Source organism: Bos taurus, chromosome 6 (assembly GCF_002263795.3).
Source record: "Bos taurus isolate L1 Dominette 01449 registration number 42190680 breed Hereford chromosome 6, ARS-UCD2.0, whole genome shotgun sequence".
Classification (NCBI taxonomy): Eukaryota; Metazoa; Chordata; class Mammalia; order Artiodactyla; family Bovidae; genus Bos; species Bos taurus.
Genome location: NC_037333.1, coordinates 70,911,454 through 70,937,880, shown reverse-complemented (window position 1 = coordinate 70,937,880; position 26,427 = coordinate 70,911,454). Strand labels below are relative to the sequence as shown.

Genomic DNA, 26,427 nt, shown 5'->3' with positions numbered 1-26,427 from the left:
ACAGTTATTTACTTAAAGTCTGTTTTGTCTGATACAAGTATGGCTATTCTTGCTTTCTTGGTTACCGTATGCATGGAATGTCTTTTTTCAGTCTTTTACTTTCAGTCTTTGTGTATCCTTAAATCTAAACTGTCTCTCATAGATAGCATATAGTTGGATCTTGTATTTTTATCCATTTACCTACTTGCTCTTTTGATTGGCAACTTCAGTTTATTTGCAATTAAAATAATTACTGCTAGGGAAAGACTGTTACTATTTTGTTCATTTTTTGTCTGTCTTGTAGCTTTTTCCACTTTTTTTCCTCTGGTCTTTGTGTTTCATTGATTTTTTTTTTTTTAATGTTTTATAGGGTTTGATTCTTTGATTCTGCTTTGATTCTTTTCTCATTTCCTTTTTAGGTATCCTCTATAGGTGTTTTCCTTGTGCTTACCATAATGTTAATAATATATTTTAAGCTGATAACTTGAAAAACTCTACTCTTTTACTTCTCTCCCCTTTACCACACTTGATCTCTGTTACAGATTACATCTGTTTATATTCATCATATATGAGTGTTTGTTAGCCCATGTATATGTATGTATGTTCATTAACATACTTGATAGTTATACTTATTTTTGTACTTTTGTCTTTTAACTTCTGTAGTAGAATTAAAAGCGGTTGTAGTTTTTTAAAGTTCTTTTAGAAACAATTATTAGTGTTTAGCGTTTCTTATATATTGTTTTGTGACAAAATTCTAAATTTTATGTTTCAAAATTATTTTAAAACCTCTTTTATGATAAATGTCTATATAAGTTGAGTAAATCTAACAAAATTTTTTCTTAAACAGAATTCTAAGACTGATGATCAGCCATACAGAAGAATATATTGAACTTACAGTTTTCTGAAGAATCAGTTCAAAGATCTCAGAAATACAAAAGGTAATGAAATAATTGTATCTTGAAATGTGCTTTGAAATGACACTTCCCTAGGAAAATGAGTTGGGGAGAGTCAGTGCTAAATTATGATTTTTCATAGTGGAATTCAGTAGATGATGGGCTAAAGATACTTTTCAGAGCAGAAGCAAGTGCTTTTAATAATTACATTGGGACTACTCAAATAAATTGGGACTGTGTAGTCACCTCACCTAAAACAGAAAGAATCAAGAAGTAGTAAGAGGTATTAGAGATGTGCAGTTAACTACCAAAGGAAGGAGTTAACGAGATGAAAGGGGTTGAAGGTAGAATATGGAGATCAGAGAACTTTAGTTTTTTAATAAGTCTTGTAAAATTTTTTGGACACTTTAAACTTTGAACAGTTATACATTTGTGAAAATCAACACTAAGTTTTAAAACGAGAGAGGGGAATTAATGAAAGATCTTGAAATACCAACTGTACACAATTGACAAGTTGTTTTTCTGTGAAAGGGACCAGAAAAGGAGGACGGTACCTGAAGGAGATTGGTGGGTCAAGGAAGTTTTGTGTTTCATTTTTTCTTTAAGATTTTTCACTAAGATTTTGATCAGAATAATGCAGTTTTGGAGGGAGAAATTAGTGATATAGAAATGGAAAGCTTTGAGAAAGAGAGCAGATGGGATTCAGAGGACAAGTAGTATCATATCATTAGATACTGCATGATTTATTTTTAATGCAGAATGTGTTACATTGTTTATGAATTCTCTTTTCCAAAGATGGACTGCCAGGTACTGAGATTTTCTGTTAGTTACCTGTAATGTTGTGTGCTGAATTTAAAACATACCTGCTTCCATGTTGGCAAACTTTGAATTGCTTATACAGTTTATTAGTTATTAATAGCTTCCCCTTTGATAAATTTTTCAAAAAGTTGTTTTTAAAATGATGTTTATAAAAAACTTATACCATCCTGCCCTCTGTGTTGTGATAAAATAGTAATGTGGTGCTTACTCAGCTGGGAATTCCTATCACTGAATGACTTTGAGCTCAAGTTGCTTATGTAAAGGAGCATTCGATTCCTAGCTGTAACTTGATCCTTTACATAATTTAATTTGTTCCAACTACTGTAACTGCTCCTTTTAAAGACATTTTATTGCATACCATACTGGTCTATTAATGTCAATATTTAAGAAACAAGAGTTTTAACAATAATATTTAATCTGTATTAGAAATTCCTTGTGTGAGTAGGAACTTCACATGTCTTCTAAAATTGAGTCCTTAGAATTCATAGCATGACATGTGTAAACTATACCTAGTCTTTTAGTACTGAAAACGTGGGTCCTAGAATTGTACCGACACAGTAACTGTGGCTGCTCCCACATTACCACTTTGTTTTGTTAATCAAGGGGAATCTTCTAAAAGTTACTTTACTTAGTTGGGCCTACTTCACTTCTTCCTTTTATCTTTCCCTTAAATATAGCATGCCTATCAATTGGCTGGACAAGTAGAGAAAAGATCTTGGACTAAGCTATCAGAGATGTAATTTTATGTTGCTCAATTAGTTGGACAGCAAATAGTGTTTGGAAAAATTCTGTTAACCAACAATAATAAAATAGCTTAAGAAAGCATCAGTCTGTCTTCTAAAGCATTTTGGATTCACCTCCTTTAGAGTCAGCATGGTCCCTCTTGTATAGTCTTTAAGTCCTTATTCTTTGGGTCTTTTTTTTCCCTCTAGTTTGCCCTATTCTGTCTTCTCATAATTAAACAGATGGATACTTGGTGCCATATAAGGCTCAAATCTGATCTTTTAACTTTAAACTGGAACTGTTCTTTTTTAATTCACCCAGGTTGGCTCTGTTACCTTTGGACTGTTCTTTCTGTTCTAGTGATAGAACCAAACTCTGTTGTTATCATGATGATAAGTATGTCTGTTGGACCAAAGGGCTGTACTTAGGTGATCTTTAAAGTCTCTTCTAACTCTGAAATTCTGTAATTTTGTGTTGTATTTGCTGATGTTGACCCAGACACTTAAAATCACTGTTTTATCCTGAAGTTAGTTCCTTTTATTTTTCTTAACCACCATCCCCCCTCCCCCCACCCCATTATCCTCCCCACTATCTTTTAAGAACTCTTAGCCCTGCACAGTTCCACTTCTGCAGCCATAACCACATAGGCAACCCAGCATCATTTATCAAGAGTTATTGTCTTCTTGTCATGAATGTACATTTGATTGAGTATTTTAGAATCTCATGTTCTTTAATACTGTCTGGTTCAGAGTGACAGATCAATTTACACTATTTTCTAAATTTTATATAAAGTTTCTTTTGGCTCAAAACTGTTAGGATATTAGAATTAAGGTGTTTATTCAATATTTAACTCATGACTGTATCTTTTATGGGTAAAACCTGCCTTCTACTTTAGAAAAACTGTATAGAATATAGAGAGAAATTTTAGGCTTATGATTGAGTTTTAAAGCAGTAATTTTTTTAAAGCAGTAAATTTTAATTCTTTCGGTGTGAATATGAAACTTTATAATAAGGCTGTTCTTCAGTTTACTTGCCTTCACCCCCTTACTACTCCTGTTATCTCTCAGTTTATACTCTGGTAATGAAAACTTTCAGTTGTAATATACCTACATTTTTCTCTAAAGAGAAAAGTTCCTCAAATATGATGTCCTCTGATCTCATAATGGCCTGTGCCTTTGCGTATCACTGTTCTTGTGGCCTAGAATCCTGTCAACTATTACCTCTTGTCCTTTACCCTGTTACATCTGAAACTTAAATGGTCATACAGATCACATGGGGACCTTGTTAAAATTGTGGATTCTGCTTTACTAGGACTAGAGCTGGTCTCAAGATTCTGTATTTTAACAAGCTCTCTGATGATGATGTCGGTCTCAGAACCACAGTTTCGATAACAGGAATCTCTGCTGCCTGACAATATGACTGTCATCAAGAATATTTCCTCTGACTCCCCCCATATACCTTTATTATCCCTGTTTCTGTAATTATTTAGTTATCTGCCTCCCTATTTAATTGCAGATTTTTGCCTATAATGATTGTATCTTTCATCCTTGTATTTCCAAAGCTAACTGTACTGTTTAATAGAAAATAGGCTTTTAGCAAATGTTTATCACCCATTAGCTGGTGTTCTTAAAGCTTACTTACCTAGACTGACATATGTAGCCTACTTACATAGTTATATAGTTATAATCTATACTGAATATAGTGGCTTTTTGATTATTATAGAAAGGAAATGAATTATGGTCTTCAATTTTTTTTCCTCTGTAGCTCTTTATATAGAAGAAAACAAAACCTCAAATGTGCCTCAGCTAAGGATTATTTTCTTGAAAATAATCTTCTAGCCCTTTGTAGAAACAAAAACATTTTGAAATCTCTATGATAAACATACAGTGTTTCTCAAATTATTTAATACTATGTTTGTAGAAATAAGTTTTTTGGAAAACTAATGACCATTTACTTTTCCTTCCACTCAAGGAGAAGTACAAATGTCTACCACAAGACGAAAACGTAACATGTTATGTTGTTTACCGTAAGCTGTAGTAAAATGAGCTCACTTGTTGACAGGTATGTTTTTAGAGACTCATTTATTTTGGATTATGTAAAGCTATTTTAAAAATTCACTGTTAGAGTAATGGTCTGTATCACTGACAAAAGAAGTATTATGCTTAATCATTAATACTATTATACTTACCTTCTGTATTGAGCAAATGTCATGTAATAGTAAAATGTATTATCTAGAGCCAAAGTCAACAGCATGTCGCTTGTGTTCTGAATGGATCTTGAGCTGTAATTTTGAGTGGTTTGGTCAGAACTATTCTGAAAGGAATCATGACAGTTTCAGGGGTTTCCTTGGCACTTTCTGGAATCATCTGTCTCCTTATCTATTGGTCCTAACTTCAGCCTGTTAAACGTCTTAGCATGTGTGACTCATAAGAGGTAACTGTAATTATTAATAGGATTTTTTTAGTTGAAATTATAATCTTTAAATCTTACTCTTGGTAAAGGATAGGCCTCCTTGTTTCTTTGATTTTAAGACTTCTTTAACTTTTTTTTTTTAACTTTTTAGCATGTTTGACACTAGAATTCATCTTAGAGTAGGCTTATCAGAGTTTAATTGGTAGTATTTTTAAATTCCTTAGTGGACATAATAATGGACTTCCCTGGTGTCTCAGACAGTAAAGCGTCTGCCTGCAATGCAGGAGACCCGAGTTCAGTCACTGGATCGGGAAGATCTCCTGGAGAAGGAAATGGCAACCCACTCCAGTATTCTTGCCTGGAAAATCCCATGGATGGAGGAGCCTGGTAGGCTACAGTCTGTGGGGTTGCAAAGAGTCGGACACGACTGAGCAACTTCACTTTCAGTTTCACTTTTAGTGGACATAATAAGTCTTATCATCAGTGGTATCTTAAATTTGATGAAATACAATGACAGCTTTTTAAAAATACCTACTCTGAGAGCTAACATGCAGAGCACTTTCTTTGTTTTAACTTCATTTAACTTCACAATAATTCCATGAGATTTTACAGATGAGGGATCTGTAGGTCAGAGAGGTTAAATAGCTTGTTTTAAGGTCACATAGTAAATAATAAGCTGGAGTTATGACCTGTGTTGATCTCTCTGCCTCTAAAGTTCCTGTGCTTTTATTTTAGTATACTGTGTGATTTTTCCATAGGGGATTCTTTAAGCATTTTATAGCTAGACTTGTGCACAAAGTGACTTTTGACATCGAGAGGCAGCTTCCTTCCCTTTTCTGTGAGGTAAATAGTGAAGGTACATACTTTACCAGAGCTTAAGACCTGAAGGGCAAGGAGTTTCCTCAGGGAGCCCTGCCATAGACTGGGCTGTGTATAGTTTCAAGTGGAATCTGTGTGTAGTCTTCTCAGAAAAAAATGTTTCTTCACTACTCCTGAGGCATTACATATGATTTCAGTGTTGTGCTTTTGATTGATTTCCAGTTCCCATTCTAGATAATATGACATCTAGGGATGACATCAGAGTGTTCAGACATAAAGCAGTGGTTCTTAATGAGTTCATTTTCTCTCTGAATGTCATGAAAGTTAATGGACTCCCTCCTCAATGATGTGCATTTACATGTAGAATTTTTTATAAATTTTAGTGTTTACATGGAACCCCAAAAGTTTGCTATGATAGATTTGTAGATGATCTCAATTGTGGGACTCATAGGCACTTTATAGGCCACAGAGAGATGTGGTTAAAGGAATCAGTAGTGAGTTCATGTAAAAGATCATAAGTCACTTGAAACTATTTAATATTGCCCCTTAGGTTAAGAAGTTAGCCACCAGGTCTCTAGATTTCAGAGAGACTTGTGTTAGAATGCTCTTCCCCTCAGTCTTCCCTTAACCAATCCCTTCTTGTCTTTTAGATCTCAGCTCAAATGTTCCCACTTCAAGTCCTTCCCTAACCACACAGATTAAAATAACCACCCAGTAATAAACACATCTCTTCTTTAAAAATAAAAAACAGTTCATACATTTTCATGTTGATTTGTTTTTTTCTACTAGAAAGTAAGCTGTAGGGGAGCAGGGGCCTATATGTCTAGCTAACTGCTTGGTAGCCATATCTAGAACCAAACAATGCATGAGAGTGCTAGCGAAAAAAAAATGTTTGTCAAATGAATCAGTAATGAATGAAATTATATCAATATAAGTTAACATGCTAGATATTGTGATGTCTGAGTGATTTGTGTTTTATAAAGCAAATGTCTATTTTTAAAATGTGCGACTATAATATGATTTTAAGTGAATCATTTTTATAATGGCAAATACACTGATTTTCTCTAGGTTTTCACTAGTTACTAAAAGCTTGAAATAAGATATTTAACTTTTGGTTAAATTCTTGTTTATTCTAATAAACTTTTTAAAATATAAAACATAGTTGAACTTTTTCTGTATGTATTAGAAAACAGGTTAATAGTTATTGGGTTTGAATTTGTGCAATCTGTAACTCTACAAAGATCCTAGGCTATAACTGATTGATTTACATTTTGTTTTAGTATTGCTGTTGCTAAGTGAATCTGCTCTTATTTTCTGTATCTTTCTTTTTCTTTTAGAGATGATGGTAGTATTTTTGATGGGTTGGTGGAAGAAGATGACAAGGACAAAGCAAAAAGGTAATTAAACTTATGATGTAGTATAGTAAAAAAATAAGTAACAAGTAAATGTAATGGTAAATAAATAGTAAATCAGTGATTTCCAAAAGCTGACTGCCTTAAGAACTTAGATATGTTAGAAGGGAGAAGAGCTGAGGATATCAGTGTGTAGTTTATAAATTAAATAAAATTTTCCTCTAAAAGTGCCTCTCTCACCCACCGTATCACATTATGGCACATAGTATTTACCTGACAGACATCACTGGGGACGTAAGCCTTCAATCACTTGCTAAGAGACGGTTTGCCTAGAGTCATCATTGTAGTTACTGTTTTTCCTGAACCTACTCTATTCTTTGGAAGCAATTTATCTAGTATAGCACACCTTCAGAGCAGAGATGGGAGAATTAAGTTTCACCCCCCGTGGGGGGATCTTATACTCCAGTGCTATGTTATTTATTCAGTTACTTAGTTTGTTCCAGCTTTGGCATTTGGAGGTCTTTCAGGGTTGGCTTCTCTGTGCCTTTTGACATGCCTCCATTCTCCAATAGAAGGGAAAATAGATGATGGGGGAGGACAGGGAGAATTGATGGAGAGGTGTCATCAAGTAGGTGAGCGGATGGCGTCTAGAGCCATGGTGGTGGTGGTGAGGGTTTAACCTTAAATATGGGCCTTGATGGTAATTAAAGTAGCAGGGGGGAGGGTCCAGGTAGCATTACAGCCAAGTTTGTAGTCATTGAGAGTGAGCAGTACTTTTCTGGTTTTTTCCCAGTCACATTGAACTATGTGGGTGCTTAGATGAGGGTAGAGGGTGTTGTAGCATTACATTCAGAAACAAAAAATAAACATGTAATAGTTCCTACACATCTGTTTTAGCAAAATAAAAGGTACTGGGTTAAGGAAAATATTGAGGAAAGCTATATAACTTTATTCAAGTAAATAAAAAGACCTGTACTTGAAGCTAAACATATATAGGATAACTCCTTTCCTTTCAGTCTAGTGGGAGAAAGTTTCTATAAAATACTTTAGGGTAGAGGTAAAATCACTGTTAAGGTGAGAATAATCAGTCTTGCCTGAACGAAGAGGCAGAACTTTGAGGAATTAACTTGAACACATTTAAAGGCCAAATTTACAGATGGATAAGGTGAGCTAAAGATTTTCTGTTTGCAGAGACTTTGAAGGTTTGATCATGTTTTTAGGGGACCAAAAATACTATGGTTGTGGGAAACCTTGGAGAAAGAAGACCTCATAATAATGCTGTCAGAATTACCCAGACCTCACTGGGCTCTGACATCTATGAGCTGCTATTATTGAGGTCATCACAAGGCTGAGTACTTCCAACCTGAGTGTAACATGAAGTAAAGTTGCTTTAATGAGTGTGATCCAGTGGTAGAATTGGCATTGATATTTGATTTCCATGTATTTCTTACACTTGAGTAAAAATGCTGGTTTTAAATGATTACTTCACAGTAACTGTATGATCCTGGGCATATTCTCTTTTTTGCCTGAGTTGTCACACCTATAAAATGAAAAATAATAAGATCTACTTCATAGGAATAAAATGAAATTTCATAAATGTTTCCAATGATGTGTAGCATGTAAATATACAATAATGGCTCTAAATTTTACCTCTACACATGTCTTCAGATATTTCATAGATACTAATTCACTGGTGCTTATTTCCTGCTTACTCTTTTCTAGAGGAGTAGAACTAGATCTGTCTCACTTCCTCTAGTATATGTCCTTTAAAATGTCAAACAAGCAATTTCACCATATTTAAATTCTCCCCAAACCATCTCTCCACCCAAACTAATATCTCATGTTATATTACATGGTAACTTGGAAATTCTTTTCGATTTTTCTTTTGCTTCCTTACTCCAAGTCTGATTTACTTAGAATTGCTAGTTCTGCCTATTAATCCTCAGACCCACACTGCTGTGTTAACACTGCCACTGCTGTGGATTTTTAGCCTAGGATATTGCAGTTGCCTCCTAAATGGTCATCTGGCCTCCAGTCTTGTTTGGCATACAGTAAGTTTTCAGTAGCTTTTGTTAAATGAATTGTTTTACCAAGCATTGATTCTTTCATTACTCAGTTGCTGGAATGGTCTTACTAATAATCAGTTCTGTTCATGGCATTTCTTTGCTTAAAACCTTTCAGTACCTTTCACTGTTTAATAACTTTCACTAAAACTAAAATCCTTTTGTGTAGTATAAATACTTAATGATTTTTTTTCTGAATACTTATTATTCTGAACTGCCCACCACCCACACCCCCAACTCCAGCATACTTGGGCACAGAAATCCTGTATTCTAGCCACGTTAGCCATGCTGAGCTACTTGTGATAGGTTTTCATCTTTGTAAAAGTTTCCTGTGTCTGGAATGGTCTTCTCACACACCACTACCCCGCCTTTCTCACTCAGTCTTCATGATTCAATTTAGCACACTTAGGAGTTTCCATAGGATTTAGGTGAATTTCTTGAAAGGGGTTATCTTTGTCCAGTATTCCTAGCCCTTGTTAGCACAGTCTCTATCATTCTAACAAAGAGTTTAGTGTTTGGTGAGGGGGTCAGTTAATTTCTATTACATTTCTTAAGAGGTTTTTTTTTTTTTTTTTTTTGGTATTTCTTCCCAGTACTAATATGGAATAAATGCTACTTCTTTACTGAAAAAAATTAAATTAATAGAATTATCCTCTGACCTTTTGGGAAAGTAGTATACTTTGTTTAAACAAAAACTGAATTCTAAAGTCTGACTTCACAAAAGCATATAGTTAGAAGTGTTACAGAATGATTAGTTGCTCTGTAAATAATTGTATTTATTTTACAAGTTCTTAGTGCAGCAAAAATTTGCTCCTGGTTACTGCTTCACATAGAACAGTGGGAATTATTCATTTAGCACATATATTTTGAGCACTTACTGTTTGTTAGGTGTTATGCTTAAAAGTGCTTAGATGAAAAAATTTGGGCTCTGCTATTAAGCCCACAGCCCAGTGAAGAGATAGATATGCAGGCGAGTAGTTACAGCGCTGTATTGAAGGCTGGGATAGAGGAGTAAAGAGGAAGAATGTGTGGGTAAGCCTGAGGGTAGAGAGATTTTCATCTTTAGATTTCTGTTTATAATTTAAAGCTTACAGGAGATGGATAACTTTCTCCTATTCAGTAATTTTTAATAATTTGTATTTATATTTTATATGTACTTTCACAAACTATCTCAGTAATAATAATAGCCTTGTAAGGGAAACACAAATTCTTGATAAATATTAGATTCAGTAAAACTTGAGATTTGAACGTAATTTGTCTTAAAAACAGATATGTGAAGTGCTTAATATGTAAAAGTTTCTTTTAGTGGTTAAGCCAAGAATTAAAATTACTGTCCTAATTAACTATATTAGAAACCTAGAATATGAACATTCATTACCATTTGTAGTCACAGAAGTACGTGATCTGTGGTCCTGTCCATATTGAGCATTGTATTAAACTATTTGTGTAGTTAAATGGATTGTTTGAAAGCTGCTTATGTAATTTTTTATTCCATCAGAGTATCTAGAAACAAATCTGAAAAGAAACGTAGAGATCAGTTTAATGTTCTCATTAAAGAACTGGGATCCATGCTTCCTGGTAATGCTAGAAAGATGGACAAATCTACTGTTCTACAGAAGAGCATCGATTTTTTACGAAAACATAAAGGTACATTTTTAACTTTGTAAAATGGATTTAAAAAAAAAAATAACAGATTCTCTCTTAAAGCATAATGCGATAGAATCTTGGCAGTGATGATTGAGACTGGGTGCTTCCTAACCTTTTTTCAAGAGAAAGAAACAATTGCCTTTTAATGATTCCCTGGTATGTTCTTTCTTTCATTCAACAAACATTTATTTAGTGCCTACTATATCCATGGTTTCCCTGATGGTTCAGACGGTAAAGAATCTCCCCGCAATGCGGGAGACCTGGGTTCAGTTCCTGGGTTGGGAAGATCCCCTGGAGGAGGGCATGGTGACCCGCTCCAGTATTCTTGCCTGGAGAATCCCTGTGGACAGAGGAGCCTGGTGGGCTACAGTCCATGAGGTCACACAGAGTCGGACATGACTGAGCAACTAACACATGTAGCCTAGATTCTTGTGGTGCAGGGTAATAGTTCTGACCCTCAAGTAACTCAAACCAAGGAAGGCAAATAATATATAAATAGCTAATTACAATGCAAGTAATTAATGTGAGTGGTGCTTGTAAAGAATATTAATGTGAGAATACAGAGGAAAGAATGTGTCAGAGAAGTCTTAAAACCAGTTGATTTTTCAACTGAGTCTTCCTTTTATCTTAAGGAAAACAGCATTTCACATGGAGGGAGTAGCATATGTAAAACCAGAGAAGCAAGGAGAGGTCAGTTTAACTGGAGCATAGAATTGAGTTGGAAAGTTAGGAGTGTATTTGGAAGAGAATGGAGTCAGATCATGAGATATGTAATTTAAACAGATTACTTCAATGACTAGGAAATAAACATGGTTTTAAAGTGATTATTTGTTAAAGAAAATCACTTTGAGTAAATATGTCATGGAAAGGAAATTTTAGAGAATAGTAAGTATTTTGGTACTTAACAGATGCTACTTAATAGAAAATAGGTGAAAAACTTGTAGAAGGACATTTCCTTTTTCAGATGCAAATAAACTACAGAACTTCTCAAAAGAGAATTTGTAACTAGTGCTTTTGTTTCTCGATAGCTCACTCTGTAATATATTACTAGCCTGGTTTATGCTTCACCACTGTTTAAAATTATTTTTATTAATACCATGACCCCCACCCTCTCTGCTGCCAATAAAGCAGTAGCTCTTTCTTGAACCTCATCCTCTTCTGCATCTCTGAAGCACTGGAAATTTTTACCTGCCCTCCACTGGCTTGCTTTTTCCTTGTTCTGAGATACACTGGACTTCTTCATTCACCTCCCTGTCCCAACCGAGCTAACTTCTTTCCTTTCTGCCCTCTGAACATGACATTTCTCTAGGTCTTATTTTGTGTTCATGCTTTCTCCATGCTCTTACCCTTGGTTTTGCCTCTCTGTTAAACTACTAAGTCTGTATTTTTAGATGCAGACTTTACAGTTTTTCATTTCCAGGTAACTTCTGGATCTTTGGTTTTAAATGTTCTCAGGCTCAACACATCTAAAATTGAATTCATTTTCATTTTGTCAAGTCATCTCTTTATTTCAGTTTTCCATTTTCACACCACAATCCTTTCACTCCCCTGGGACTCAAACCTGAGAAGAGTTTTGCATTTTTTCATCTTCTTTAGTGTACAGTATCACAGTTGCCAAATTTTGTTGATTCTTCTGGTAATGTGTCAAAATTTCTGGTTAACAAAATTTACTGCCTACGGTATCATTACATTTTATCTCTACAAATGGTATTCTCACTAATTTCTTTGTCCCTTGTTAGTGTACTCATTCCTTAGACATTGTAGCAGTTCAGTAAATGATTGTTGAATGAAATGAAATGATATGCATGCATAATTATTTCCCCTTGACAATCGAGGATTAATTTTGGCATTTAGATTTTTTTTAAAGTTGGGCTTATGGTTCTCACAAAATTAAAATTTACCTGAAATTGAAAGGTAATTCTTACATACTTATTACTCTAAAAATTAACCTGGGTTTAGCTAAACTTGATGGAATTTGTTTATGGATTTAAGTCCTTTTTCTGAATGTATATAATTGATGTGAATTTGAAAAGCATGTATAGTCCACAGAATTAGTAGCTGTAATTGTTCATATCTAATACAGACATTTCCAATATGCCAGATTTGGGGTGCCAATTTTTTATGCTGTATTTATACATCTGGTAATAGAGAAATCAAAACAACTTAGTCCATATTTTCCACTGTAAGACAGAGTATATTTTGTAGAGTAAAATCTATGATATGTATTTTAATTTTACTTGGTTGTTTTAATATGTCTGCATTTAAATATGGAAAAATATTGCCTAAGTACAGATTTCATCATTTATGAATAGCTTTTTATAACAATCCATTAGAAATACGTTGCAAAATAAACTGTAATAATTGTGTTAAAATACGTGCTGAAAGCTAGGGAATCTCCAACTTTTGACCAGCATCCTGCCACTAAGAAAACATGCCAGAGACACAGAGCAGAATCTCTCTGGGTTTATTACTATAAAGTTTTTGCCTAGAATTTTAATTTAGTCTCTTTGATTAGGAATAGAACACCTTAGACTGGGAAGAATCTTTGCCTGGCAATAGGCAGGCCTAAAATAATTTTTTTTTAAAAGCTGACTGATCTCCTTGGCTCCTTTTCCTCCAGGTTTATGTCCTTAGGTCTCTTCTAGGTACTACTGTTTGAAAGGCAAAGAAAGGGGAAAGAATGTATTTCTAATGCTTGATCTAGTCTGCTTATTCTGATTCTTATTTGATCATTGTGTAAAGCAGGAAGTAATCTCAGGCCAGTCAGGAGCAAAGGTTCTCAAAGCTCCCCAGAGAAAATTCAGAGACTGGCATTTTCAAGAGACTGTCTTAAAGTTATCCAAATTATTCAAGCAGATGACCTGATACATTAGCTCAATATTTCATCATACCAAAATTTGGACCTCCTGATACCTACCTAGACCAGTAAATGTTATTGACTATGGCTCTCCTCTTTAATTAGTGCCACTAATGTGTCAATCTGTTTACAGAAATCACTGCACAGTCAGACGCTAGTGAAATTCGACAGGACTGGAAACCTACATTCCTTAGTAATGAAGAGTTTACACAATTAATGCTAGAGGTATGTCCAGATTAATATTTGAAAAGTTTTATATTCTTAAGAAATCACAGGGGTTACCAATTCTAGTATAGGTTTAACAATATTAGTTTAATACTGAAAAATCTTAATTCAGTGTAAGTCAACCAACTATTCATTTAAAATTAACTGATGTAAGTATTGTAATAAAATAGTACTATATGTGGTAAAATAATGCCAAATCTTTGTGCTTTCAATATCATCTGAATTTTTGAGAGGCTTAATAAGTCAGAAACCTATACCAAGTTCTCTACCTGAACAACACTAACATTTAAATGAAAAATAAAATATATTATTCATCACATAGTAAATATTATGAAATGTATTTTACTGGACAGTAGGATTTTTTCCAACAAATTAAAATCCACCTAAACACAGCATAAAATGATACTAAATGAAGTATTTTGAAAATATTAAAATAATGAAATATACATTGAAAGGCAGCTCTTCTCATTTTAAATAGAAACTTCTAAAAGGTTTTCCTTCTAAAAATAGATGTTCTTCCATGACAGAATTATTTTTGAATACAGTTCAGATCATACTTGCTTAGAATTGCAAAACTTAATATGTCACACAATCAGTTATAAAATCCACAAAAATTTTGAGTCACTCATAACTATCAGTTTTACTTTTTAAACATTTCCAATTTAGATTAATAAGGATATCTTCATGCACACAGAGTTCAGTATCAGATTTCTATGAAAGCTTTTTTTTCCCTCCAAAAAACTAATAATAAATAAAGGTGGTATTATACTTGGGTGTTAACAGTTAAGGACAAGAGAAGTAGATAAGCAAAAGAAGCTAGAGACAGAAGGAGGAGAAGAAAACAATTGAAGTAGAGATTGTTAAATAATTTGCATTTCTTATTCTGTTTGTTCAGGTTTGTTATTTTAGACTTTAAGCATATATCTCTGTGGTATATGTATATGTAAGAACCATGTCTCAACTGTCTTTGAATGTTGACTAAAGTCCAAAGCAACAGTATTTTGCAAATTATTGAATTATTTTTCCGTTTTTACTAGGTAGAACAGTTAATTGCTGGATTAAGTCTTTATATATTCAGCAGAAATGTCACCATATGAAAATTTATTTGAGTGTAAATACACTTATATATACTTAAAGCCATGCTTAACATCTGAAAAAATAACTGAGCACATCTTACATACTATTACCTCAGTGAATCCTCACAGTAATCTTATGAAGATACTCTATTAGTATCCCTTTCTTACTTTCAGATGAGGAAATTGAGCAAAGGGATTATGAAATTTGCTCAAAATAAAACTAATCCTGAGCCAGGATTCACTGCAGGAAAACTAGCCTCTGACCCCTGTGGGCCTAGCCCCTGTGCCCCTGCTGCTCGTGGCACTTCTTTTCAGTGAAAGTTAGCTGTGGCACAGAGCTTTTAGCTTGGTAACCAGCAGTTAGCTCTTTAAATTAGTGGACACAAGTTACAAACCAAATAATAGTTCCAGTTAATTTTTTCTTCTCTAAAAAGGAGTTTGAAATTGTCCAGAATTATCTCTTTAGATTAATACATTTATGAAAAGGTATAAACAAGTTAATGTTTGCAACCCCAAGAAGAAATCAACTCATTTAATTGTTCTTTAAATTTTTCTTTATTTCTCAGTGCCATGATTCACTACCATCTGTGTTATCATAAATCCTTTTTAAAACCTTTTTCTTCATTTGGTTGTGTTGGGTCTTAGTTGCAGCATGTGGGATCCTCTTTGTGGTGCATGGACTCTCTAGCTTGTGGCATGCAGGCTCTGGGGTGCAAGGGCTCAGGTTGTGGCTAGCAAGCTTAGTTGCTACCAGGCACATGGGATCTTACTTCCCTGACTAGGAATTGAACCTGTGTCCCCTGCACTGCACAGTGGATTTTTAACGACTAGACACCAGGGAAGTCCCAGTCATAAACTCTTTACTTACCCTGTTTTATTGGTATGAAATTTTCTTTTCTTAATAATTTTTCTTCATTTATTTTTTTGACTTTTTCCACACTGAGCGGCATGCAGGATCTTATTTCTCTAACCAGGGATCGAACCCACACCCCCTGCAGTGGAAGTGCAGAATCCTAACTGCTAGAAAAGTCCCCCAAAATTTTCTTATAAATTCATAAATTAATGTATTATCTATATTTAAGGAACTTAGGAAGGTAAATTACCTATTCAATAAAAAGCTAAATTGAAAAGAATTGTCTTCAAATTTTTCTTTACAGTGAACAGATTTTAACTTAATTGTGAAGACACATGTAGTACATATGTAGTATTAAAAATAACTAAATCAAAGAGTCTAGAGATTATAATCTTATATAACAGAATATTTAAACATGTTAATTTTGAAACTGTAAATTAGTTTTCTCATGATTATCCTCACAGCTTTTGAAATTACATTCCTGAAAAATACTACATTTACTAACCTTTAATATGTCAAACATACTTTTGATTTTTAGTGAATATTTGTAACTGCTAAGTAGGCATTTTAATGTTCATATGCCAAGATTGAAGGCTATGTATAATTGTGTGTATTGTAACCTGGGTTCAGCTAACCTAGTTGTGTTATTGTTGGCTTATCATGTTGATCAGATTACAGTTAGGCAATCTGGATGCCCTTTTCAGCATAATTTCAGATGTAGGTTTTGTCTAGGAATGTTAGAGCTGCTAGCAGAAGAGCTGGGGTCATTCAGCTCAAACTCTTCATTTTATGGATGATGCCTGGAGAGATTGTAGCTTGTCCAGTCAGCTAATTAATCAAAGAACTGAGACTAAGATCTTAAAATTCACTTATACCTTGTGTGTTGGCTGTCTCTCTTCATTCTTCCATTGCCACCCATCCCTCTCCCTCTTGTTTCTGATGCTTAAGGAATATTCCTTGCTACCCTTGTTGGGGATGTTGAGGTTAACCAAGGAAATAAGGGCAATTTAGCCTTACTAGACCTCTGTGCCAAGTTATCTCTGTATGGAGTCATATCCTGGTACAGAGTTCTTTCCTCTTGACAGCTGGCAGCTCTCCCCAGTACTCTACAAGGGAAGGGCCAGGGCCCTGCCTGCCTCATCTCAAGGAGGTTCTGTCCCCTTCCTTGGGACTTCCATCCCCTCTTGCCAGATTAAGTACTCACTAAGTAAACAATCAAGATGTATACAGGCCTCTTGATATGTGCAAAGTAGATGTAAAGTAGATGTCAAATAGGAAGATGAGTTTTAACTAATGAGCCTTTTCCCTCCTATCATACAATGTGGACAAGGGATAACCTTCACAGTCTTCAGTCTTGGGATAAGGACGTCCTTCTGTCTTGTTCGGCATCTCTTGAGTCTTCCTCCTCAAAGCCCCTCCCATTTTTGGTATACGTACCTACCTGCTTGGCAAATTACATCCTGCCATTCAAAAGAAATTTGAACTCTGGATCCTTTCTTGTGTTAAGACTTGGTGCAGTGCTGATGCAGGCCTTTCTCTGCTGAATCTTTACCCGCTTCAGAAGAGAAAGGGGCAGGCTCTGCTTCTGGGAGTGGGATCAGGTCATTAAGAGTTCTGGTTTTAGTTTATTCACTTCACAGAAGAGAGCTACATCCTAATTCCTAGTAGATCTCCCAGGAACAAGTAGAGTAGAGATCATTGTAGAGATCATCACAGTAATTTGCTTTCAAAGATGACACAGTCTAGCTTCACATGAGAAAAGCATGTTCTTAACATCATTTTGACCCTTTTCCTTAGGAAACAATATTGGCGTAATTGTACTAAAGAGTTTTTGTGAAAATTTCATGCATTTGCTTAAATTATAAGGTTTCATCCCTTCCCCTTACATTAGCAAAGAATGAGTTTGTCTGAGCCATTTTGGACGGCAGGTATCTGCTCAAATTCTCCCTCAATAAAAGGGGAGGTGGGGGATGCCTTTTTCCATACAGTCACCATATACCTCAACAGTTACTAGAATTAGAGGGAGGTTGCTCTAACTCTCAGATACATGAGTAACATACAAGTATTTCTTATTTGCCATGTGCCACACATATGTCAGGTGCTGCAGATATACAATATTGCAGATACAATATAGTTCTTACCAGAATTGTATCCTTTGAGAGAGAGCCCTGTACTTACAACAAGAAATTCAGATTTAGTGTGATAACTATTTGATAGAAGAGGAACTCCTCTGATGATATACTTTATCTGCTGTATATCTTTAGTATCTTTTCATTTTTAAGTTACTTTTTTTGTTTATGGCTTCTCTGGGTCTTGGTTGCTGCGTGCTGGCTTGCTCTAGTTGCAGCGAGTAGGGGCTGTGCTCTCGTTGCAGTGCGTGGCTTCTCATTGCCATGGCCTGTCTTGTGGAGTGTGGGCTGTAGGCATGTGGGCTCAGTAGTTGTAACTCATGGGCTTAGTGTACCTCATGGCATGTGGATCTTCCTCACCCAGAAATCAAACCCATGTCCCCTGCCTTGGCAGGAGAATTCTCAGACACTGGACCACCAGGGAAGTCTTCAACATTTTTTCCATTGGATCTTCTTTTCCTCAGCCTGAAAATATATTTCAGTTGCTTTTTCTAAAAATAAGACTTCCCTTGATACTTGTCCTCTCAAAATGTGTCCTTTCATGAACTTGAACAAAGTGTTTTATAATAGCCTTCTGATGATCCACCCATCTCTAAACTCACTGTAGTATGAGTCTCCTTCCTGTTGACATAACTCTTGAAAGTCAGCAAAATTCAGTCCTCATTTTTTTATTCCTTGTCTTGTTTGATCCCATTTTTTACTGAACCATCCGTTTTCCTCCTCACTCACTTTGCCATGCTTTTTCCCATTGACTTCATCAACAGCAGTGTATTCTGTCCTGTCTTTGTCATTTTCTCTGGCACTTTCGCTCCTCCTCATCTCTGTACATAGATAATACCCCAAACATTTGTCTTTGGCATCCTTTTCGTTTTTGCAGATCTCATTTCTTCAGCTTCCACTTTGGTGCCTAGGATTCTCAGATGAAAAACTTTGTGAGACATGAGTAGAGTATTGCTTTTTGTTAAGTATTGTCCCCCTGTGCTGACTCCTCTCCTGAACTCTTAACATCACATTTCCTAATGCTTGCCTAAGTCCTTTCTTCTGTTTTTACTGCTACTAATTTCATTTGGATTCTCCTTAACTTCTATGATTATTCCAAAGGCCACTGAAATTTTCCTCTTAATTCACTTTTTCCTCAAAATCCATTTTACACTTTGCTTCCAGACTGCTCTTAAGCAAAGTTCATATGTCTTGCCCTGATATTCAAAGCCTAGCATGATCTGACCTCACTCTATTTTTTCAGCTTATTCCCTTTCAGTTTATTCCCCACGTATCTCCCTGTGCTTCAGTCATACACTTCTGTTAAGATTATATATGTGATGGTGATAATCTGTTCTTTTGTTGGCCAAAGACATATTGTTGATGGCATCTGTGCTTTGGAAATATTAACATCTTTAAATAAGACCATCGTTGTATAATAACATGATAAAGGTAGAAGAACATTAAGTCTCTATCTTTTAAAAACTTGCCATTCAGTAATGGTCATAGAGTGATATTTTTCTTCCAGAAGCATCTTAAAATGCACAAAGATAGATACTAAGGTATTGTAAAGGGGAAAAGCTAGTATTTTGACAGTGCCCTAGAAATTTCCAGTTCTTTGTAATTTATCTTAGATTTTTATGTCTGTCCTGTGAAATACTTTTTTCTTTTCATTTAACTGACCATTGTGTTTAATTTCAGGCTCTTGATGGTTTTTTTTTAGCAATCATGACAGATGGAAGCATAATATATGTGTCTGAGAGTGTAACTTCATTGCTTGAACATTTACCGGTAAGTATAAAAATCCTGTGATCTCCCACTTTTTAAAAAATATTGTTTCATTAATATATTTATTTTTGGAGGATAATTGATTTACAATATTGTGATGGTTTCTGCTATACATCAACATGAATCAGCCATCAGATCAGATCAGTTGCTCAGTTGTGTCCGACTCTCTGCGACCCCATGAATCACAGCACGCCAGGCCTCCCTGTCCATCACCAACTCCCGGAGTTCACTCAGACTCACGTCCATCGAGTCAGTGATGCCATCCAGCCATCTCATCCTCTGTCGTCCCCTTCTCCTCCTGCCCCCAATCCCTCCCAGCATCAGAGTCTTTTCCAATGAGTCAACTCTTCGCATGAGGTGGCCAAAGTACTGGAGTTTCAGCTTGAGCATCATTCCTTCCAAAGAAGTCCCAGGGCTGATCTCCTTCAGAATGGACTGGTTGGATCTCCTTGCAGTCCAAGGGACTCTCAAGAGTCTTCTCCGACACCACAGTTCAAAAGCATCAATTCTTCGGCGCTCAGCCTTCTTCACAGTCCAACTCTCACATCCATACATGACCACAGGAAAAACCATAGCCTTGATTAGACGAACCTTTGTTGGCAAAGTAATGTCTCTGCTTTTCAATATGCTGTCTAGGTTGGTCATAACTTTCCTTCCAAGGAGTAAGCGTCTTTTAATTTCATGGCTGCAGTCACCATCTGTAGTGATTTTGGAGCCCAGAAAAATAAAGTCTGACTCTCTTTCCACTGTTTCCCCATCTATTCCCATGAAGTGGTGGGACTGCATGCCATGATCTTTGTTTTCTGAACGTTGAGCTTTAAGCCAATGTTTTCACTCTCCGCTTTCACTTTCATCAAGAGGCTTTTTAGTTCCTCTTCACTTTCTGCCATAAGGGTGGTGTCATCTGCATATCTGAGGTTATTGATATTTCTCCCGGCAATCTTGATTCCAGCTTGTGTTTCTTCCAGTCCAGCGTTTCTCATGATGTACTCTGCATATAAGTTAAATAAACAGGGTGACAATATACAGCCTTGACGAATTCCTTTTCCTGTTTGGAACCAGTCTGTTGTTCCATGTCCAGTTCTAACTGTTGCTTCCTGACCTGCATACAAATTTCTCAAGAGACAGATCAGGTGGTCTGGTATTCCCATTTCTTTCAGAATTGTCCACAGTTTATTGTGATCCACACAGTCAAAGGCTTTGGCATAGTCAATAAAGCAGAAATAGATGTTTTTCTGGAACTCTCTTGCTTTTTCTATGATCCAGCAGATGTTGGCAATTTGATCCCTGGTTCCTCTGCCTTTTCTAAAACCAGCTTGAACATCAGGAAGTTCACGGTTCACATATTGCTGAAGCCTGGCTTGGAGAATTTTGAGCATTAGATATACATATGTCCCCTCCCTCTTGAACCTCCCTCCTACCTCCCACCCCATCTTTCTCACTTAATGCCTATTTTTAAATATTCTAAAACCTTAAGAAGTGAAGCCCCAGAACACTGTTGAACAATGATCAGAGTGGGGATGAGACCTCTAAGCATGTCTTCGTTTTAGTATGGCTGTATTTTTTCAGGTCAGTCAGGACTCTCATCTGTAGTAACTAAATATTCAACTCCTACTTTCACCTCTATTCTTCCTGTCTTCTTTATTCTAATGCTGAGTTTTCACTATTAACGTTAATCAGTGTGGTGGTGATGTCACTTATTCATTGAAAATATCTTGGGAATAACTAAATTTCTACTGAGATATTTGTTGCAGCTAAATAATAATTTTCTCAAAAGAATGACTTAGAAGAACATGCTGAAAATAATAGATACAGAACTTCTGTGCTCTGTGGCTTGAGTTGATAATATTTTAATTCCCATATTCCATTTGTTCTTAATATGAGCAGAAAAGAATTATATGTAAATTTTGATTAGAATGGTGAGTATCTGAATTATGTCTTTGCTGTTTTACTTAACATATATTTATTGAACATCTATGCTACCAGATACTATGCTAGGTGCTGTGCTCCAGTTCACAGTTTTTATGAATTTGAAGTTTTTGTTGAATATGTAATATTCTCATCTAAGGTGATGTTACACAAAAATGGGTTTGCCTCTTGGTGGATGTCTCAAGCCATTGCTGCTGCTGCTAAGTCGCTTCAGTCATGTCCAACTCTGTGCGACCCCACAGACGGCAGCCCACCAGGCTCCCCCGTCCCTGGGATTCTCCAGGCAAGAACACTGGAGTGGGTTGCCATTTCCTTCTCCAATGCATGAAAGTGAAAAGGGAAAGTGAAAGTGAAGTCATGTCCAGTGTCCTACTCTTCGTGACCCCATGGACTGCAGCCTACCAGGCTCCTCCGTCCATGGGAGTTTCCAGGCAAGAGTACTGGAGTGGGGTGCCATTGCCTTCTCCGTCAAGCCATTAGACACAGCCAAGCCAAAGATTAGGAGAAGGAAGGATTTATTATTACTTGCAGCAAGTAAGAACACCAAAGATACTTTGGGAAATATCTTTCCCAAAGCAATATCTCTCCGAACAGCAAAATTAGGGAGTTTTTAAGCTAAGAATACATGTATATTCATGAAGGGACCTGAGTGGAGGAGAATTCAGTATAAAAGTAGGGCAAAGGTCAACAGCATCTAAGCTTTACTTGATTGAAGTGAGAAAGGGTCAACTTCATCATCATATTCTCCACTTAGCAGAGGGCCTTGGTTTCCTATAGAACTCGGGCATATTTTATATATATCCTTTGAGGAGGAACTGGAACTCTGCTTTCACTGCACTGTTGTTTGCCTGCCCTTTCTCTGTTCCTGTATTCCTTTGTTCCCTTAAGATCATTCATTACTAATATTCCTTCAAGGGCAAGCATTGTGGCCAGGCTTAGATTACAGAATGGCTTCTCTTATGTCAAGAAAGCTATTTCTGGTTCTCTTTCTCTGGGAACCCCCTAACTTACTGGCTTAAATGGGGTTTGGATGTAATTATTTTGAAGTTACTTATATATTACTCTTAAAATACCATCTCTTGAAAATGTGTAACGGTACAAAGTTATCTATTCTGTAAAGATTTCTTTAAAGAGATGTTGAAAAGCAGTATCTCCTTCCCTCTGATTACGCTGCTGTTTTGTACTTCATGAAGAGAATTTACTCTGTACTTAAAAGGCCAGATTCTATAAGGGAACTTTGTTTCTGAAAGCCAGGCAGTAAATAATTTGCTGATTTCTGTGTCACACAGAAAATGACTTGGCTTTACTGCTTCTCTGGGGGCAGACCAAAGGACAGACTGATAACTGAATTTTTCTGGACAATTGTTTCCTTTAGAAAAAATTTGCATAGTAAGAAAAGCCAGGGGAAGAAATCCTTTGTAGGATTATGATATGACTAAGATAAGATTGAATAATAAATAAAACAAAAGAATGACTATAACAAAACAGAAGCAGACTCACAGGTAAAGAAAAACTAGCGGTTATCAGTGTGGAAGGGGATGGGAGAGGGGTGTGATGGGGGAGGGGATTACCCATGCGAGGTATAAAAGCCAAGCAACAGGAATATATTGTCTAGCACAGGGAAATATAGCCATTATTTTGCAATAACTTTAAGTGAAGTGTAATCTATTAAAACAATTGATTCATTAATGTTGTACACCTAAAACTAATAATACTATAAATCAACTGTAATAAGGTTGAGTAATTTGAATAAATGTATAATTATAGGCTTTTAAACCTATAAACAATTTTATTGGATTTTCTTTCAGTTATGTATTTTTAAAAACTATATAATCTTTAGTCATAATCAGGGTGTAATTTACAGTGTGGTCAGACTTTTAGAATGCCTGCTTCTTAGGCACTTTTCCTGGACTTCACTGAGAATTAGATGCCTTTTCTCTCTGTTCTCATGTTACCTTATACCTGCTGCCACCATGACACTTACAGTGAATTGTAATTTTCTGTTTATTTGGATAATAATGGTAAGCTTTCTAAGTGCAGGGACTTTATCTCTGTATCCACATATGCTGGCTAATTTCTTAGTGAGGCACTTAGTAATTATTGATTGAGTATAAGAAAGTGAGTAGATTATTTGAAATAGATGTTTTAAAGATTCCTTCCTAATGCCACACTGGATCTTTAGTAAGGGAATATTTCATGGCATATTGAAATAACAAACGTGTGCAACAGACCTAGTTAGGACCCAGCTGTTAAATAATTAACATACTCCCCTCAATGAAAAGCTTTATGACCTTCTCATTGCCTTCTGGATTAAAAAAAAAAAGTTAATTTTGGAGCTATTTTTACATTTATAGAAAAATTAAGAAGATAGTACAGAGTTCCCGTATGTGCCTACCCAGCTTCCTCTGTTAGTAACATCTTCTGGGTGTTTTTAACCATTGGTGTCACCCAAAGCATGTATAGAGACCAGTAGGTGAGTTTTGGGGCAGAAGAGATTGCTGCTGATAAAGCAGACCCATTTCATTGCATACGGAGTTAATAGTATCCTTTAGTAAAACAGGTTTTTTTTGGTTCTTTTTTTTTTTTAACTGCTCTCCAGTTACGATGGATACTTTTCCTCACATCACTTACATTGCTCTATTGTATTGTTTATTTGGCTGAGCTGGGTCTTAGTTGTAGCACCTAGGATCTTTCTTGTGGTATGCAGGATTTTTTTTAGTTGTGGCATGTGGGATCTAGTTCTCCGACCAGGGATCGAACCCAGGCCCCCTGCATTGGGAGTGTAGATTCCTAGCCACTCAACCACCAAGGAAGTCCCCAGAGGATGTTTTAATATAATGAAATAAAACTTGTTTAGGATCAAACCCAACAAGGAAAAAAAAAGTGATTTTTCTCTTTTGGCCTGCCATTAATAATTAAACTGTAACAGATGCTAAGCAAAAGATTTAAAACAGTGGTGTCCCTTTCTTTCTGTTTTAACATACATAACCATTTTATCTGAAATATATTCTTGACTCTTGTCCGGAGGGGAAGAAACATTAGAAAATCTCTATAAAGCTTTAGTGTTTATAATTCAGTTCTGTTGAGAAGTTAAAATTTGCCATCTTAATCAGTGGTCAGTATGACTTAACAGTTTTTAATTAAAATTTTAAATCTAGCTGTAAAATTGCATGTCTGATTCTATAGGTCTTGGAAAAAATTTTTTCTTAATTTTGTCATGTCGTACTTATGAAACTAATTTAGGTAAATTTTAACCTATTTGTGGCTACTAATCGGGAAAGGAAATTATGGATTTTTTTTTTTTTCGTTCCTGAAGTGGTTTTCTACAACAAAATGATAGGGTTGTACCACCTCCAGGGCAGAAGGGAGTTTAGACATTTTTCGCCCAGCCCCTTTGTGTTTGTTAAAAACATATATGAACCCCAGAGAATTGTTCAGTTATTTAGTGGGAATACCAAGACATAAAGTCTGTCTACTGGGAACTTAAAATTGGTAAAGTTTTACAATTCAAAATTGCTTTCCTCCCACTTGCTTAAATGTGTTCCTGAGAAGAAAGTATATTAAATTTGTTACCATGTAATACAGGGAGGAAGATTAACCATTTTACATAGCCTGACAGAGTCCAGGAATAACACTGCTATTATTAAGATATTGTATGAGCTTTTCATTATCTATTTTTCTTGAAAATTTTGAAATATAAACACAAGTGTGTATTAAGAAAGTCAGTACAATGTTTGGTGTAAATGCAGTATACAGAAATAAAAATCTAGAATTTTTAAAGTAGTTATATGATTATTTGGACTTCCCTATTTGCAAATAAATATTTTTAATAAGAAAACAAATATTTGAAATAAGTAAATAAAGCCTATCAAAAGGGCCAGAATCTTTGTTCCTTATGCTCTGTCCATAGCCCTTGAGGCACTCTTACCCTTGAATCTATTCATCACTTCCATGGTATAATCATAAGGGATTTATTTGATTTAGGTCATATCTGAATGTCCTACCTTCTTCAGTTTATGCCTGAGTTTTGCAAAAAGGAGCTCATGATCTGTGCCACAGTCAGCTCCAGGTCTTGTTTTTGCTGACTGTATAGAACTTCTCCATCTTGGATGCAAAGAACATAATCAGTGTGATTTTGGTATTGATTATCTGGCGATATCCATGTGTAGAGTTGTTGGAAAAGGTTGTTTGCTTTGACTAGCACATTCTCTTGACAGAACTCTGTTAGCCTTTGCCCTGCTTCATTTTGTACTACTCCAAAGGCCAGACTTCCCTGTTACTCTCCAGTTATCTCTTGACTTCTACTTTTGCATTTTAATCCTCTATGATGAAAAGGACATCTTTTTCTGGTGTTAGTTCTAGAAGGTGTTGTAGGTCTTCATAGAATTGGTCAACTTCAGCTTCTTTGGCACCAGTGATTGGAGCATATTACTGTGATGTTGAATGGTTTGCCTTGGAAATGAACCAAGATCATTCTGTTGGTTTTGAGGTTGTACCCAAGTACTGCATTTTGGACCCTTTTGTTGACTATGAGGGCTACTCCATTTCTTCTAAGGGATTTTTGCCCAGAGTAGTAGATATAATGGTTATTTGAATTAAATTCACCCATTTCCATCTATTTTAGTTCACTGATTGCTAAGATGTCGTTGTTCACTCTTGCCATCTCCTGCTTGATCACTTCCAATTTACCTTGATTCCTGGACCTAACATTCCAAGTTCCTATTATTAATAGCAGCAGTACTGTTATTTACAGCTTTGGACTTTACTTTCACCACTAGACACATGCACAACTGAACATCTTTACCACTTTGACCCACTTCATTCTCTGTGGTTGTTCAGTTGCTAAGTTGTGTGCAACTTTTTGCAACCCTGTGAACAGCAGCA

The 26,427-nt window shown here is 35.7% G+C and overlaps 1 protein-coding gene across 12 annotated transcripts in view; it reads left to right on the top strand.

The window, feature by feature from the left end:
- The window catches only part of CLOCK (clock circadian regulator), a 111,401-nt gene that overhangs the window by 40,687 nt on the left and 44,287 nt on the right, over window positions 1-26,427 (top strand). For 10 of the 12 annotated variants that reach the window (XM_010806120.4, XM_005207981.5, XM_002688257.7 and 7 more), the window contains 6 exons: window positions 827-917; window positions 4,386-4,475; window positions 6,983-7,042; window positions 10,559-10,707; window positions 13,698-13,789; window positions 19,528-19,617. In XM_010806120.4, the coding sequence (XP_010804422.1) occupies window positions 4,429-4,475; window positions 6,983-7,042; window positions 10,559-10,707; window positions 13,698-13,789; window positions 19,528-19,617 (438 nt within the window). In that variant the 5' untranslated portion in view covers window positions 827-917; window positions 4,386-4,428. Of the gene's footprint in view, window positions 1-826; window positions 918-4,385; window positions 4,476-6,982; window positions 7,043-10,558; window positions 10,708-13,697; window positions 13,790-19,527; window positions 19,618-26,427 lie in introns of those variants that run through there. The other 2 variants (NM_001289769.1, XM_005207984.5) reach the window with 2 other exon arrangements.